The sequence below is a fragment of the Melanerpes formicivorus genome, unplaced genomic scaffold (genome assembly GCF_026170545.1).
Source record: "Melanerpes formicivorus ecotype bairdi unplaced genomic scaffold, bMelFor1.0.p_v2 SCAF_9, whole genome shotgun sequence".
In the NCBI taxonomy this organism is placed as follows: Eukaryota; Metazoa; Chordata; class Aves; order Piciformes; family Picidae; genus Melanerpes; species Melanerpes formicivorus.
Window position 1 is genome coordinate 4,829,698 of NW_027142361.1, and position 14,645 is coordinate 4,844,342.

General features: G+C 47.4%; 1 protein-coding gene and 1 non-coding gene across 4 annotated transcripts in view; both read left to right on the plus strand.

The window, feature by feature from the left end:
- The window catches only part of RUNX2 (RUNX family transcription factor 2), a 354,193-nt gene extending 344,966 nt beyond the window's left edge, over positions 1-9,227 (plus strand). For all 3 annotated transcript variants that reach the window (XM_068142991.1, XM_068142992.1, XM_068142994.1), the window contains one exon: positions 8,370-9,227. In XM_068142991.1, the coding sequence (XP_067999092.1) occupies positions 8,370-9,055 (686 nt within the window). In that variant the 3' untranslated portion in view covers positions 9,056-9,227. The remainder of the gene's footprint in view (positions 1-8,369) is intronic.
- On the plus strand, positions 3,819-3,892 carry TRNAN-GUU (transfer RNA asparagine (anticodon GUU)). The gene has a single exon. It is a non-coding gene; the product is annotated as a tRNA-Asn (tRNA).
- Positions 9,228-14,645: the final 5,418 nt, after the last annotated feature.

Genomic DNA, 14,645 nt, shown 5'->3' on the forward strand with positions numbered 1-14,645 from the left:
ACTGGTGACACATGGGTTTGATGGGTGGACCACTAGATGGATAAGGAACTGGCTTGATGGCCACACCCAAAGAGTGGCTGTCAATGGCTCCATGTCCCAGTGGAGGCCAGTGACAAGCGGAGTCCCTCAGGGATCAGTCCTGGGACCTGTCTTATTCAACATCTTTGTGGGGGACATGGACAGTGGCATTGAGTGCACCCTCAGCAAGTTTGCTGATGACACCAAGCTGTGTGGTGCAGCAGACACGCTGGAGGGAAGGGAGGCCATCCAGAGGGACCTTGACAGGCTGGAGAGGTGGGCACAAGCCAACCTCATGAAGTTCAATAAGAGCAAGTGCAGGGTCCTGCATCTGGGTCGAGGCAATCCCAGGCACAAATACAGGCTGGGCAGTGACTGGCTGGAAAGTAGCCCTGAGGAGAGAGACTTGGGGGTGCTGGTGGACAAGAAGCTCAACATGAGCTCTCAATGTGCACTTGCAGCCCGCAAAGCCAATCAGATCCTGGGCTGCATCAGGAGAAGTGTGGCTAGCAGGTCGAGGGAGGTGATCCTCCCCCTCTACTCAGCCCTGGTGAGACCCCACCTGGAGTACTGTGTCCAGTTCTGGAGCCCCTATTACAAGAGGGATGTGGAGGTGCTGGAGCGTGTCCAGAGAAGGGCCACGAGGATGATCAGAGGGCTGGAGCACCTCTCCTATGAGGACAGACTGAAGGAGTTGGGGCTGTTCAGTCTGCAGAAGAGAAGGCTCCGAGGTGACCTAATTGTGGCCTTCCAGTATCTGAAGGGGGCCTACAGGAAGGCTGGGGAAGGACTTCTCAGGATCTCAGGTAGTGATAGGACTAGGGGGAATGGAATGAAGCTGGAGGTGGGGAGATTCAGGCTAGATGTGAGGAGGAGGTTCTTCACCATGAGAGTGGTGAAGCACTGGAATGTGTTGTCCAGGGAGGTGGTCGAGGCCCCGTCCCTGGGGGTGTTTAAGACCAGGCTGGATGAGGCTCTGTCCAGCCTGATCTAGTGTGGGGTGTCCCTGCCCGTGGCAGGGGGGTTGGAACTAGATGATCCGTGTGGTCCCTTCCGACCCTGAATGAAACTATGAAACATTAAGATAGATATGAATAAAACCATCAGTGTGCACACTCCAGAACTGATGTTTGCACTTGTATGATTTCAGAAACGGGATTTGATCCTAAATATTGTGCCTAGCATCTATTTTTTAATTATTATTTTTTGGTACAAATTATGAATTTTGTTGAAACAGGGCAACTGAAAGAGGGTACATTTAGATGATGATGGTGGTTTCATGTAATTAAATATGCCCACCCAAGCTCCGGAGTTTTGAACAAAATATTAACTTGAAAAAATGCATTAACAGATCAGTGTTCAAAATATTAATTTTTTTAAATTGTGGTCTCTTTTGGGGTCTGTTTCTCTTTTTTCAGGTACAATACACCAGGCCTAGCTGGACTGGACCTTATGTGACTAATCACATTATGACTCCTGTGGAGGTGTGCTCTTTCAAAATTTCTTGAGTAATAGTCTGTTATGAGTATGTACTTACTCCACTCTCATGCGAACAAATTTGTTCTCACAGTTTGTCATGGGCCATTTGCTTTTTCATCTTTGTCCCTGGCTTAATTTCAGTGAGATTTTACAGGCCCCCTTCAGATACTGGAAGGCCACAATTAGGTCACCTCGGAGCCTTCTCTTCTGCAGACTGAACAGCCCCAACTCCTTCAGTCTGTCCTCATAGGAGAGGTGCTCCAGCCCTCTGATCATCCTTGTGGCCCTTCTCTGGACACGCTCCAGCACCTCCACATCCCTCTTGTAATAGGGGCTCCAGAACTGGACACAGTACTCCAGGTGGGGTCTCACCAGGGCTGAGTAGAGGGGGAGGATCACCTCCCTCGACCTGCTAGCCACACTTCTCCTGATGCAGCCCAGGATCTGATTGGCTTTGCGGGCTGCAAGTGCACATTGAGAGCTCATGTTGAACTTTTTGTCCACCAGCACCCCCAAGTCTCTCTCTTCAGGGCTACTTTCCAGCCAGTCACTGCCCAGCCTGTATTTGTGCCTGGGATTGCCTCGACCCAGATGCAGGACCCTGCACTTGCTCTTATTGAACTTCATGAGGTTGGCTTGTGCCCACCTCTCCAGCCTGTCAAGGTCCCTCTGGATGGCCTCCCTTCCCTCCAGTGTGTCTGCTGCACCACACAGCTTGGTGTCATCAGCAAACTTGCTGAGGGTGCACTCAATGCCACTGTCCATGTCCCCCACAAAGATGTTGAATAAGACAGGTCCCAGGACTGATCCCTGAGGGACTCCGCTTGTCACTGGCCTCCACTGGGACATGGAGCCATTGACAGCCACTCTTTGGGTGTGGCCATCAAGCCAGTTCCTTATCCATCTAGTGGTCCACCCATCAAACCCATGTGTCACCAGTTTGGAGACCAGGATGTGGTGCGGGACAGTGTCAAAGGCTTTGCTCAGGTCCAGGTAAACGACATCAGTTGCTCGCCCCTCATCTATTAATTTTGTCACCTGCTCATAGAAGGCCACCAGGTTGGTCAGGCAGGATTTGCCCTTGGCAAAGCCATGCTGACTGTTCCATATCACCTCTTCACTATTCTTTTGAACGAGTAGTGATTCCAGGAGGATCTGTTCCATGATCTTTCCAGGCACAGAGGTGAGACTGACTGGCCTGTAGTTCCCTGGTTCCTCCTTCTTACCCTTTTTGAAGATGGGGGCAATGTTTCCCCTTTTCCAGTCTGTGGGGACTTCACCAGACTGCCATGACTTTTGAAATATAATAGAGAGGGATTTAGCAACCTCATCTGCCAGTTCTCTCAGCACCCGTGGGTGTATCCCGTTGGGTCCCATGGACTTGAACACTTTCAGGTTCTTCAGATGATCACGAACCTGATCTGCACTTACAATGGGCAGTTCTTCCTCCCCGTCCCTGGCTTTGACTTCCATAACATCAGGAGTGTGGCTAGAGGCCCTTGGAGTGAAGACTGAGGTAAAGAAGTTATTAAGTACCTCAGCCTTTTCCTCATCACTTGTGACCATGTCACCATTTTCCTTTCTGAGGGGGCCCACACCTTCCCTAGTCTTCTTCTTCCCATTAATATACCTGTAGAAGTTCTTAGTGTTCCCTTTAATCTCCCTGGCTAGATTCAATTCAAACTCTGCTTTGGCTTTCCTAACCAGGACTCTTGCTGCTCGGGCAGCTTCCTTATATTCCCCCTGTTCTACCTGTCCTTCTCTCCACTTCCTGTAGAGTTTCCTTTTAAGTAATAGTGTGTCCAGTAGCTCCTTGCCCATCCAGGCAGGCCTCCTAGCATTCTTACCTGCTTTTCTCTTTGTTGGTATACAGAGCTCCTGGACACAGAGGAGGTGGTCCTTGAATACTGACCAGCTGTCCTGGGTCCCTCTTCCCTCCAGGGCTTTGTCCCACGACACTTTGGCTAGCAGATCCCTGAAGCGATCAAAGTCTGCACGCCTAAAGTCTAGGGTCGTGAGCTTGGAATACTTCCTCCTGATTGCCCTGAGGATGTTAAATTCAACTGCTTCATGGTCACTGCAGCCAAGGCCGTCTCTGAGCCTCACATTGCTTACCAGCCCTTCCCTGTTGGTGAGAACAAGGCCCAGCATAGCACCTTTTCTTGTTGGTTCCTCTACCATTTGGAGGAGGAAGTTGTCTTCTATGCAGTCCAGGAACATCCTGGATTGCTGGTGCCTTGCTGTGTTGTCCCTCCAGCAGATGTCCGGATCACGTCGGGGTCACGGCTAACCCTTTCGGGGGTTGCGTTTTCTTTTAGCGCGTCTCTGTGGCGCAATCGGTTAGCGCGTTCGGCTGTTAACCGAAAGGTTGGTGGTTCGAGCCCACCCAGGGACGAAACGCTACATTTAGGTTGCTAAACCCCTCTCTATTATATTTCAAAAGTCCTGGCAGTCTGGTGAAGTCCCCACAGACTGGAAAAGGGGAAACATTGCCCCCATCTTCAAAAAGGGCAAGAAGGAGGAACCAGGGAACTACAGGCCAGTCAGTCTCACCTCTGTGCCTGGAAAGATCATGGAACAGATCCTCCTGGAGTCACTACTCGCTCAAAAGAATAGTGAAGAGGTGATTGGGGACAGTCAGCATGGCTTTGCCAAGGGCAAATCCTGCCTGACCAACCTGGTGGCCTTCTATGAGCAGGTGACAAAATTAATAGATGAGGGGCGAGCAACTGATGTCGTTTACCTGGACCTGAGCAAAGCCTTCGACACTGTCCCACACCACATCCTGGTCTCCAAACTGGTGACACATGGGTTTGATGGGTGGACCACTAGATGGATAAGGAACTGGCTTGATGGCCGCACCCAAAGAGTGGCTGTCAATGGGTCCATGTCCCAGTGGAGGCCAGTGACAAGTGGAGTCCCTCAGGGATCAGTCCTGGGACCTGTCTTATTCAACATCTTTGTGGGGGACATGGACAGTGGCATTGAGTGCACCCTCAGCAAGTTTGCTGATGACACCAAGCTGTGTGGTGCAGCAGACACGCTGGAGGGAAGGGAGGCCATCCAGAGGGACCTTGACAGGCTGGAGAGGTGGGCACAGGCCAACCTCATGAAGTTCAATAAGAGCAAGTGCAGGGTCCTGCATCTGGGTCGAGGCAATCCCAGGCACAAATACAGGCTGGGCAGTGACTGGCTGGAGGGTAGCCCTGAGGAGAGAGACTTGGGGGTGCTGGTGGACAAAAAGCTCAACATGAGCTCTCAGTGTGCACTTGCAGCCAGCAAAGCCAATCAGATCCTGGGCTGCATCAGGAGAAGTGTGGCTAGCAGGTCGAGGGAGGTGATCCTCCCCCTCTACTCAGCCCTGGTGAGACCCCACCTGGAGTACTGTGTCCAGTTCTGGAGCCCCTATTACAAGAGGGATGTGGAGGTGCTGGAACGTGTCCAGAGAAGGGCCACGAGGATGATCAGAGGGCTGGAGCACCTCTCCTATGAGGACAGACTGAGGGAGTTGGGGCTGTTCAGTCTGCAGAAGAGAAGGCTCCGAGGAGACCTAATTGTCGCCTTCCAGTATCTGAAGGGGGCCTACAGGAAGGCTGGGGAAGGACTTCTCAGGATATCAGGTAGTGATAGGACTAGGGGGAATGGAATGAAGCTGGAGGTGGGGAGATTCAGGCTAGATGTGAGGAGGAGGTTCTTCACCATGAGAGTGGTGAAACCCTGGAATGGGTTGTCCAGGGAGGTGGTCGAGGCCCCGTCCCTGGGGGTGTTTAAGAGCAGGCTGGATGAGGCTCTGTCCAGCCTGATCTAGTGTGGGGTGTCCCTGCCCATGGCAGGGGGTTTGGAACTAGATGATCCTTGTGGTCCCTTCCAACCCTGAATGAAACTATGAAACTATGAAACTATGGTTGAAATCACCCATGAGGACCAGGGCTTGTGACCTAGAAGCCGCTTCTATTTGCCTGTGGAGGGCCTCATCTGCTTGGATCTGCTGGTCAGGTGGCCTGTAGGAGACCCCCACAGTAATATCTCCTTCCCCTGTCCTGCCTTTAATTTTAACCCATACACTCTCAACTAGCTCATCATCCCTCCCCAGTTGGAGCTCCACTGATTCCAACTGGCTATTGACATAGAGGGCAACACCTCCTCCTCTCCTTCCCTGCCTATCCTTCCTAAAGAGTTTATACCCATCTATCCCTACATTCCTGTCATGGGATTCATCCCACCAAGTTTCAGTAACAGCCACTATGTCGTGGCACCCCAGCAGCACAGTGGCCCTTAACTCATCCTGTTTGTTGCCCAAGCTGCGCGCATTCGCATAGAAGCACTTCAGCTGGGCTGGCCCTGTCCTCCTCTTGTGCCAAATCCCCTCGGTTTCCACAGAATGTCCTGGTGGATCATTCGTGGCTACCTGGTAGTGTCTTTGTGCTATAATTTAATCCTTTCTAAACTCAATTCATTGCTAGGAGCTCTTCTAAACTCCACTGAAGGCCAGCAGTCTGTACTGGAATCAAACCTGAGCTGCATTGGAGGGATGCCTTTGGATCCAATTTTGTGCAAGAGCAGTAGCGCCCTTCCTTAAACACACATTACCATTAGCCTTTTGTTTATCACAAGCTGTTAGGACCTCAGTTTCATTCTTACCAGAAAGAGGAGGCAGGCATATAGTTAGACTTTCTTGGGAAGCAGCTGCAAAAAGAAGTATCAGTGTGTGCACACACTCTGTCTCACAGGCACACATGCAGACACTGCTGGCTTTACAGCAGCTTCAGAAACAGAAAGGACATTGCACAAAGGGCCTTGTGCAGTTTACTGGACTATGTTACTCATTTCAACATCTCAATATCCTTATTGTTGACATAGGTTGTTTGTTCAGTGCTGACTCACTTGAAAGATTATCGCCTTCTGAACCACCAGCTCATTTCTTGAAGCACTCTCAGGGCCCAGGTTTTCACTGTTTTGCACCTTGCACTTTATCTCCATGGTTTTGTGCCTTGCATGGGAACACAGACAGCCAGCCTTGCCCAGCTACTGATTTGATAGCAAATTACTGCATCTGTATGTAAGGTGGGGAATTGAGCTCACCCAATGTCCCTCTGAACCTGAGGAAACACTTCTTTACTTTGAGGGTGACAGAGCACTGAAGAGGGTGCCCAGAGAGGTTGTGGAGTTTGTTTCTGTGGAAATATTCAAAAGATGCCTGGATGTAGTCCTGTGCAACCTGCTCTGAGTGCCCCTGCTTTAGCAGGGGTATTTGGACTAGATGATCTCCAGAGGTCCATTCCAACTCCTGTCATTCTATGTTTCTGTAACTTCAGCCATTTAAAAGTTAGTCAGCCTATCTAAGATATTTGACATAATCCAACAAGAAATGTTAGAAAGGGAGGGACATTCAAGAGCATGATCATCCCTCCCTTCTTGGAGACCTGATAGCTTGAAATGGCTTGTCCCCAGAGGTGCTTCTTTCTCTGCTGGAGGCAGGATGACTATTTTGCACTAGATACCAACTGAAAGGCTAATGTTAGATGAGTTGAATTCCATGCAGTCAGTCTGTGGAAAGTCATGCCCTTGCTTTTCCCTCAAGGTTTCTCCTTCACAGACCTTTCCCTTGCTGGCTGACAAAAGGCTAAGAAGTTACAATCAGAGGCAATTTGGCTGCAAGGCAGATAAAATCAGTAGTCAGACAGAAGCAGCTGAGATAGCCAAGCCTGCCTGAAAGGTTAAATTTTTGCTCTTCTCATACAGATAAATGTATTTAAAATAACTTTATTTTCCCCATTCTCACAGGGCAGGCCATTAATTCTGCAGTAACATTCATCATCACAGGCAGGACAAGTACTGGGAAATTCTCTCCTGGAGGTGCTCCTCAGCTCTCTCTCATTACTCCATCACCTTGTCTATTTACAGGCTCTTTACAGTCCTGTGAGTTTTTAACACCCCAAGGTCCTCTCAGGGTGGCAGTGCAGAAGGATTCCTGACTACTTGCAAACAGATAACACCTGTGAAACTGCTTTCTCTTTGGGAGACCCAGAGTATAGCACTGTTTCCATCTTTTTTTCATGCACCCAGTAAAGGAGTTTTCTCTTGAAATGTAGACATTTTCAGTACATGGCACCCACATTCAAGTTAGTTATTCTACATTACTCCCAGCAAAGAGATGAGGAAAAATATTTCTCATTCTAGCAATAAAGAAGTAAATGCTTCACTGTTCTTAGGATTTCCACAATCTGGGGCTCTCTCAAATGTGTCCTAGCAATTTTTACCATGGATAAAAACTATTTATTCTAGCTGACACTGCTTTGAATGGAGGTCATAACTAGACAGTTTCCAAATTTCCTTTCTGTCTTCAGCAACATTGTGATTTCTGCAGTTTTCACTATCAGTTTGGGTCTTTAGCTATTGAGGAGTTGAGTCAAACCTCATCCACAGAAGCAACTGCTCTGGGTGCACAGACTGCACTGTGCCAGCTGTGCACTGGCAGCAGCTGTCCAGCCCTCATATCTCCACAGGAGATCTGAGTCAGTTAGGACATTACCACCATTCAATGACTGGCCAGGAAAACACAGTAGGTAATTCACTAGCTAATGCATACCTCTGAGATGTCAACCAGAAAAATGTTAAGGCCTGTCCACAAGCTTTAGGAAGAACGAGAGTGGAAGGCTATTTTAGATTTATAACATTACTTATTTACCTACATAGGCGGTCTTTGAGCATGTCTGTTCTTTTCTAATCGGCCTGCAGAGAGTATCATTACCAGCTGATTAAATTCTTCCTTGAATCAAAAAGATCTGGTTAACACTGAAGTGACAGCAAGCAACAGTCCTTGTAGATAAGTACATATGTGAATCAAGGCTCATGATATGTCTTCCTTGCAGATTCAATCCCTTGCACGCCTGATGCACCACCTGCTGCCACTTCACCACCAACCTCTGAAGAACCTGGACCTTTTACAGCTTCAGCATCATCACCCTCTGCTTCCTCTGACACTGGTACTGCATCATTTTCACCACCATTACCTGCTTGTGTTGCAGCCTTACATCCCAAACCACCTCCTATTCCACCATCAACATCAGCTTCTGCTGCCACTGTTCACCCTAAACTCCCTTGTCTTCCTATACCACCTGCCTCTACTCCATCCCTTCACCCTGGACTTTATTTGCCAGTAGTCCCACCTGGCAGTGCCACCCACCTCATCAACTGGTTGCCCTTCCTTGCTTCTGCAACACTTGCCACCATTCAGGGGAAGGAGGAAGACCAGACATCCATAAGAACAGGCTCCCTGGAAGGCATGAAGTGCTGCAGTAACACACCCCTACACTCCTCCCATGATGAAAATACCCAGGAAGCACCTACGGGAGACAGAGTTCTGAGGGCTGCTTCATCACCACCAACTGCCCATGCTGTGCCTCCAAGCTCTGAGCAGTCATCTGCAAATGTGGGTGACATCCTGGCAGAGCTGCGGACAATGAACAGCCATCTCTCTGTCATCGCTCGAGCCTTGACACAGCTGGCATCATCCCTGGCACCTCAGCAGGACGCACATAGCACCCCACCTCCTTAGTGCTGGGCCCTGCACCAGCTCACCCTGCTCATAGGGGCCAGTGCTGGCTGGGGCAGACCATGGCAGAGGTATGGTGGAGGAGAAGAACCCTAATGAAATCTGCCCATACCATCAGTGCCAGTTTGCTGTGCTCTCTGACAGCAGTCACATCTCCCCAGTTTGTTTCTGTTTGTTTGTTCCATGTAAATGGCTGCATATATTAAAGAATAGTTTTGTGGCCTTTTTAATAAAATTGTTTATAATCCTTTGAGATGTGCTTGCTCCCCACCTCTCACCCATTACCCACATGAGCACTGCTAGGAATTGGTGAGGTCTCACACAGAGAATGCGTAGAATCTGAAGTGGTGAGAAGTTACCCACGATAAAATTCTCGAGGAGGTGGCAAAACCGCTCTGAGCAATGTGGGAGGAGATAAACAGGAAAGAACACAATAAAATTCTGCAAAATTCTCCTATTTCTCTCCATCCATGCTGCATGTCACGGCTCTGTGGAGGTTGGAGCCCTTCCTGGTGCACTGAACCTCAGGGTTAATTGTAGTTACTGATGCAGGTAAGCGTCATGATAAATTGGTCAAAATACAATGCAGTTAGTTGTCTAAGCAGTACTTGGTCTGAACAGCTACCAAACAGTTTCATCCACCTCTTGTCTTCTGAGAGAGTGTGAACTGAAGGTGCTTAGCTGATGCATGTATATTTTACTTGCCCGTGGTGCCTGGGGTTCTTAAAGGGCATAAGTGGGACAAGCTAATTTAAATCAATTAGCCAGACAGACGTGGACAGATTCCAGTATTTCACTACCTTCTTGTATTGCCAAGCTGCAGCAGCTTGCCCAAAGGTGGCATTGAAGGTGTGAAACCTCAAACAATCCTCTTTGTGGATGGAAAAAGAGCTCTTGGGCATGAATCCAGGACTCGCCCCTTCAAGATGCATGACCTGAAGAGCAGTTGGTGAAGTACCCTTGGATGCTACTTGGCCTGGCAGAGGCAGCAGAACTTGGAGCTGAAAGCTGGGATATGCTCCTTGCTTTGGAAGAGCCCCAAGAAAGAGGAGTCACAGTTCTTGCAGCAAATTTTGTGTCATAAATGTCATAAGAGAGATGAAACATCTCTTCTATGAAGAAAAGTTGAGACAGTTGACATTGTTCAGCCTGGAGAAGAGAAGGCTTTGGAGAGACCTGATTATGGCCTTTTTGTGCTCAGAGGGGGCCTGTAGGAAAGCTGGGGTCAGAGTTTTCAGCAGGGCTTGTTGTGACAGGACAAGGGGTAGTGGTTTTAAACTAAAAGAGAGATTTTCATTAGGTGAAAGGAAGATTTATTTATTTTTTAAATGAAGGTGGTGAAACACTGGCCCAGGTTGCCCAAGAGATGCTAGATGGCCCATCCTTGGAAACATTCCAGGCTGGGTGGAACTGAGCAACCTGATCTCATTGAAGATGATCATGGCAAATGACAAAATAAAGGCCTCTGTGAAGCTGGGTATGAGCTTGCCTTAATTTAGCCATGTAGCCCTAAAATATCAGGATCTGAGGCCATCTAAACAGATAGACAGATTGCTAGGTAAGATTAAAGAGGAAGCATTCTATTTGCAAATATTTCTGTTACAGATGAACCTAAGTCACAAAGGTTGAATGAATATACAAAATTCCCCAAAGCTCAGGTATATTTGAATTTGAGGTTTTGGTTACTGCATATCTATTTATATATAAACCCCTCCATGTTTTTTGAATCTGTGCCTGAAAGACAAAGCAATTGTCCTGTACAATCATGGGTTTTACTTAAGGGCTATCAATTTTTTTCCCCTCTGATCTGTATAGCAAAAAAGTGGGGAGAAAAAAAAAACACAACACATTTCATAGATGGCCTGTACTACCTTTTAGTTTTATGTGTTTCAACAGAGATAAAAGGAGTATCTGAAAACTGTTTTGGCTTTTGATTTGGCTATAGTAGTTTCCATAGACTAAAACAGAAAGAGTAAAGCAGTAAAGAGTAAAGAATAAAGTTTATAACTTTTCCTCCTTTATTTCAAAATATGACAGGAAAGAAAGATGAAAGCTCTATGATATATATAAAAAACCCTCAAACAACAAAAAAATATTTTTCATTTCTGCCCATCTTTCCCTCTTTCCATTTTGCATGGTGGTAAATAAATAGCATGTTCTTCCACTCTATAGTTTTATTTGGTTTATCCTGTTGGTTTTGAATAGTAGCCACTCTTTGCTTAATATTGATGAAAATCTCAGTGGAGTTTTCTGGATCTGTGCAGTCATATTCTGCAGATATGTTCCTCAGGTACAGATAAAAATTTTGCTGTGCGGTTGCTGATGCTTTATGAACCAAGGTTAGAGTTGGCTTCATTTATGTGTCTAAGGGATTTGGGCATGCCAATCTGGAAAACACCTGAAAATGTTGTTTATAGTATTAGATATTCAGCTGCAAAGCAATGCTCTTCTTTCTCTAATATACCATGAATGTGATCCAGCTGGCAGGTGGAGAAAAGCGCTGTTCCTGAGCCTCATCCTAAAGAAGCAAGTTTGCTGTGGTCCCACAGTCAAAGATAATAGGTGGTCAACACCCTTGCAGTCTAGATTCCAAACTGTCTGGTCCTGTGGCATCCTGACAACACGGCAGGATGAGAGCCCATAGCCAAGACTAGCTACTTTCAGATTCACTTGGTAACCACTGCTGGCTCTCAAATGGGTGCAGGAACTGGCTCCAGAGTTGACAAGACAGACAGAGGCTCTCTGTGGGTAGGATCCTGCTGAAGTAAGTACATCAATCCAGACCAAACTGAGCCAGCCTGAGCCTGGCCAAGGGTTTGCTAGTGCTGCAGCCACAGGGTCCATTTCTGCAAATTTACATCCAGTGTTTGTGGGCAGCCGATGCTGAGCTCTGTTAGCAGTGCCTGAGCCAGGTGGTTAAAACCCATCTCATGTATGTCTGGGCAGCCCTACATATGGCACAAAAGGGTTTCTCTGCTGTGCAAAGAGGGGTCCTGCCCACAGGCATCTCATACAATAATGTGCAATATTCTCTACTCAGTGCATTCAGTAGACTCATGTACTTTAGAAATTTTTTATTTGTTCAACTTAATTAAACCACTTAAGCACTGCAAGAAATGAGTGGCTGCATTGCTTCAATAGCAAGAAGGCTGCCTCTGTCTCAGGTTTTGCTTGCTCTTCTTGGCTTTCATCTGCAACCATTCAAACTTGGCTTGGCACTGCCAGCCCTGCTGCCTCCTGATTGCTTAGCAGCATTACTTGCATTGCTGAGATGCTGCTGCACACATGATACTTCACTGGTCAAAAGCTGGAGCACAGCTCACAAACAAATGTCTCCTGAAGCAGCTGAAGCTGGCAGCAGAGAGCTGAAGGACAGAAGCTCCGGTGCAGCTGGTACTGTCTGTGCACTGTGTCCCCACAGTCTCTGCAGAGATAGCATATCCAGGGCCTCATAACTCACAAAAAACAGTTCAGGAGACTTTCCTCATTTTGGTTTGTTTTGATTCACCGCAGAGAGCAAAGGCCTTGTGGTGGGTTTGGAAGGGTAAGGCCGAGAAGCCTCCTCCCTTCCCCCTTGTAAGGTAAAAGGGAAAAAAAAAAATTGAAGGGAAAGGAAAAAAAACTCACAAGCTGAATTAGCAAAGCAGTGGAGCTATATTTACAAAGCAATGTAAGGTATGCAGGGGAATATTTACAAATTTACAATATCTACAATATATACAAAGATATACAACGGAGTAACACAGAAATGAGAGTGACCCCCCTCGGACAGAGAGGGGTTCCCCACCTCCGCTCTCCCCTCTCTCCCCCCTTTCCCCAGAATGGGATAGAAAGAGAAAGAAAAGAGAGGAAAAAAAAATGTTAGAAGCAGTTTGTGTTAATTGGAAGGGAGTTAATACAGGCCTGGTATCTTGCTTTCAAGGCCGAGGCCTTGGCAGAAAGCCCAGCACAGAGACAGAGCTGCTGCACGAAGAAAAGGCGGAAGCAAGACTGACAGAAAAGTCCTGGAAATGTCCAGTTCACTCCCAGTTCCGAAGGTGCTTCCTCCCACTCTCCCAATGAAATTAGTTTAGATTATTCCTTCCGTTTACCAACTTCCGTCCACCATATTCCCTTTCTTAAGGGGGCAACGTCAACCGGCCACAGTCCACCCCTTCTAAACAATTTCATTGGCTGTTCACACTGTCCATCTAATCCAAAACGATATTTACAGTTCGTGAGTAAAGTTCATAGTCCATTCCGGCTATGCTCAGATGTAGATGATTCAAAAGTCCAAGAAAATCAGAAAATGAGAAAAAAGGAAAACAGTTCATTTCTTCACTGACAAAGCGAAGAAAAGGGAAACAGGGATTCTCAGGGTCTCTTAGTTGACTCCGGGCTCTCAGGGATCTCAGGGTTCGTGCACCGTAGATGTCTCGTTGATTCTTCCTTTGGACGCGATGTAGCTGTACAACAGTTTGAAATTAACCTCTTTCAGCTAAGGTTAAATTTCTTTGTGGAATACACTGAATTTCACCATTCTCTTGCATTACCCAATAAGTGTGACCCGGACCTTCAGCTGAAACCACCCCTCGGACAGGCTTAACCTCTCCTGAGGGTGAAAATACCCAAACAGTTTTACCTAACAGATTCTTTTCTCTAACAACAGGAACTCTATCACCTTCTACTTTCCGTAGCAAATCTGAATGTGCAGGTCCAGCTCGGTTCACTGAACCTCTGCTATTTACCAGCCAGGTTGCTTGTGCTAAATGCTTTTCCCAGTTTTTCAAAGATCCACCTCCCATGGCTTTGAGAGTGGTCTTCAACAAACCATTGTAGCGTTCAATCTTCCCTGAAGCTGGTGCATAGTAGGGAATATGGAATATCCACTCAATACCGTGCTCTTTTGCCCAGCACTTTACAAGGTTGTTCTTGAAATGAGTTCCGTTGTCTGACTCAATCCTCTCTGGAGTTCCGTGTCTCCACAGGATCTGTCTCTCCAGACCGAGAATGGTGTTGCGTGCAGTTGCATGTCGAACTGGATAAGTTTCCAACCATCCAGTGTTTGCCTCTACCATAGTAAGCACGTATTGCTTACCAGAACGAGAACGTGGTAGAGTGATGTAGTCAATCTGCCAAGCTTCACCATACTTGTACTTGGACCATCTGTCACCATACCACAAGGGCTTAAGTCGTTTTGCCTGCTTAATAGCAGCACAAATGTCACAGTCATGGATGACTTGTGTGATAGCATCCATGGAAATGTCTATGGATCTGTCACGAGCCCATTGGTATGTTGCATCTCTGCCTTGAGGTCCTGATGAATCGTGAGCCCACCGAGCTAAGAATATCTCACCTCGGTGTTTCCAGTCGAGATCAAGATTAGAGTCCATGTCTACTTGAGAAACTCTTGCAGCTAGATCTGCCTGATGGTTGTGTTGCTGTTCCTCAGTAACTTTGCTCTTAGGAATGTGAGTATCGATGTGTCTCACTTTCACTGGAATTCTCTCGATTCGATCAGCAATGTCCTGCCATAGGTTGGCTGCCCAAATGGGTTTTCCTTTTCTCTGCCAACCACTCTTCTTCCACTTCTTTAGCCAACCCCATAGAGCAT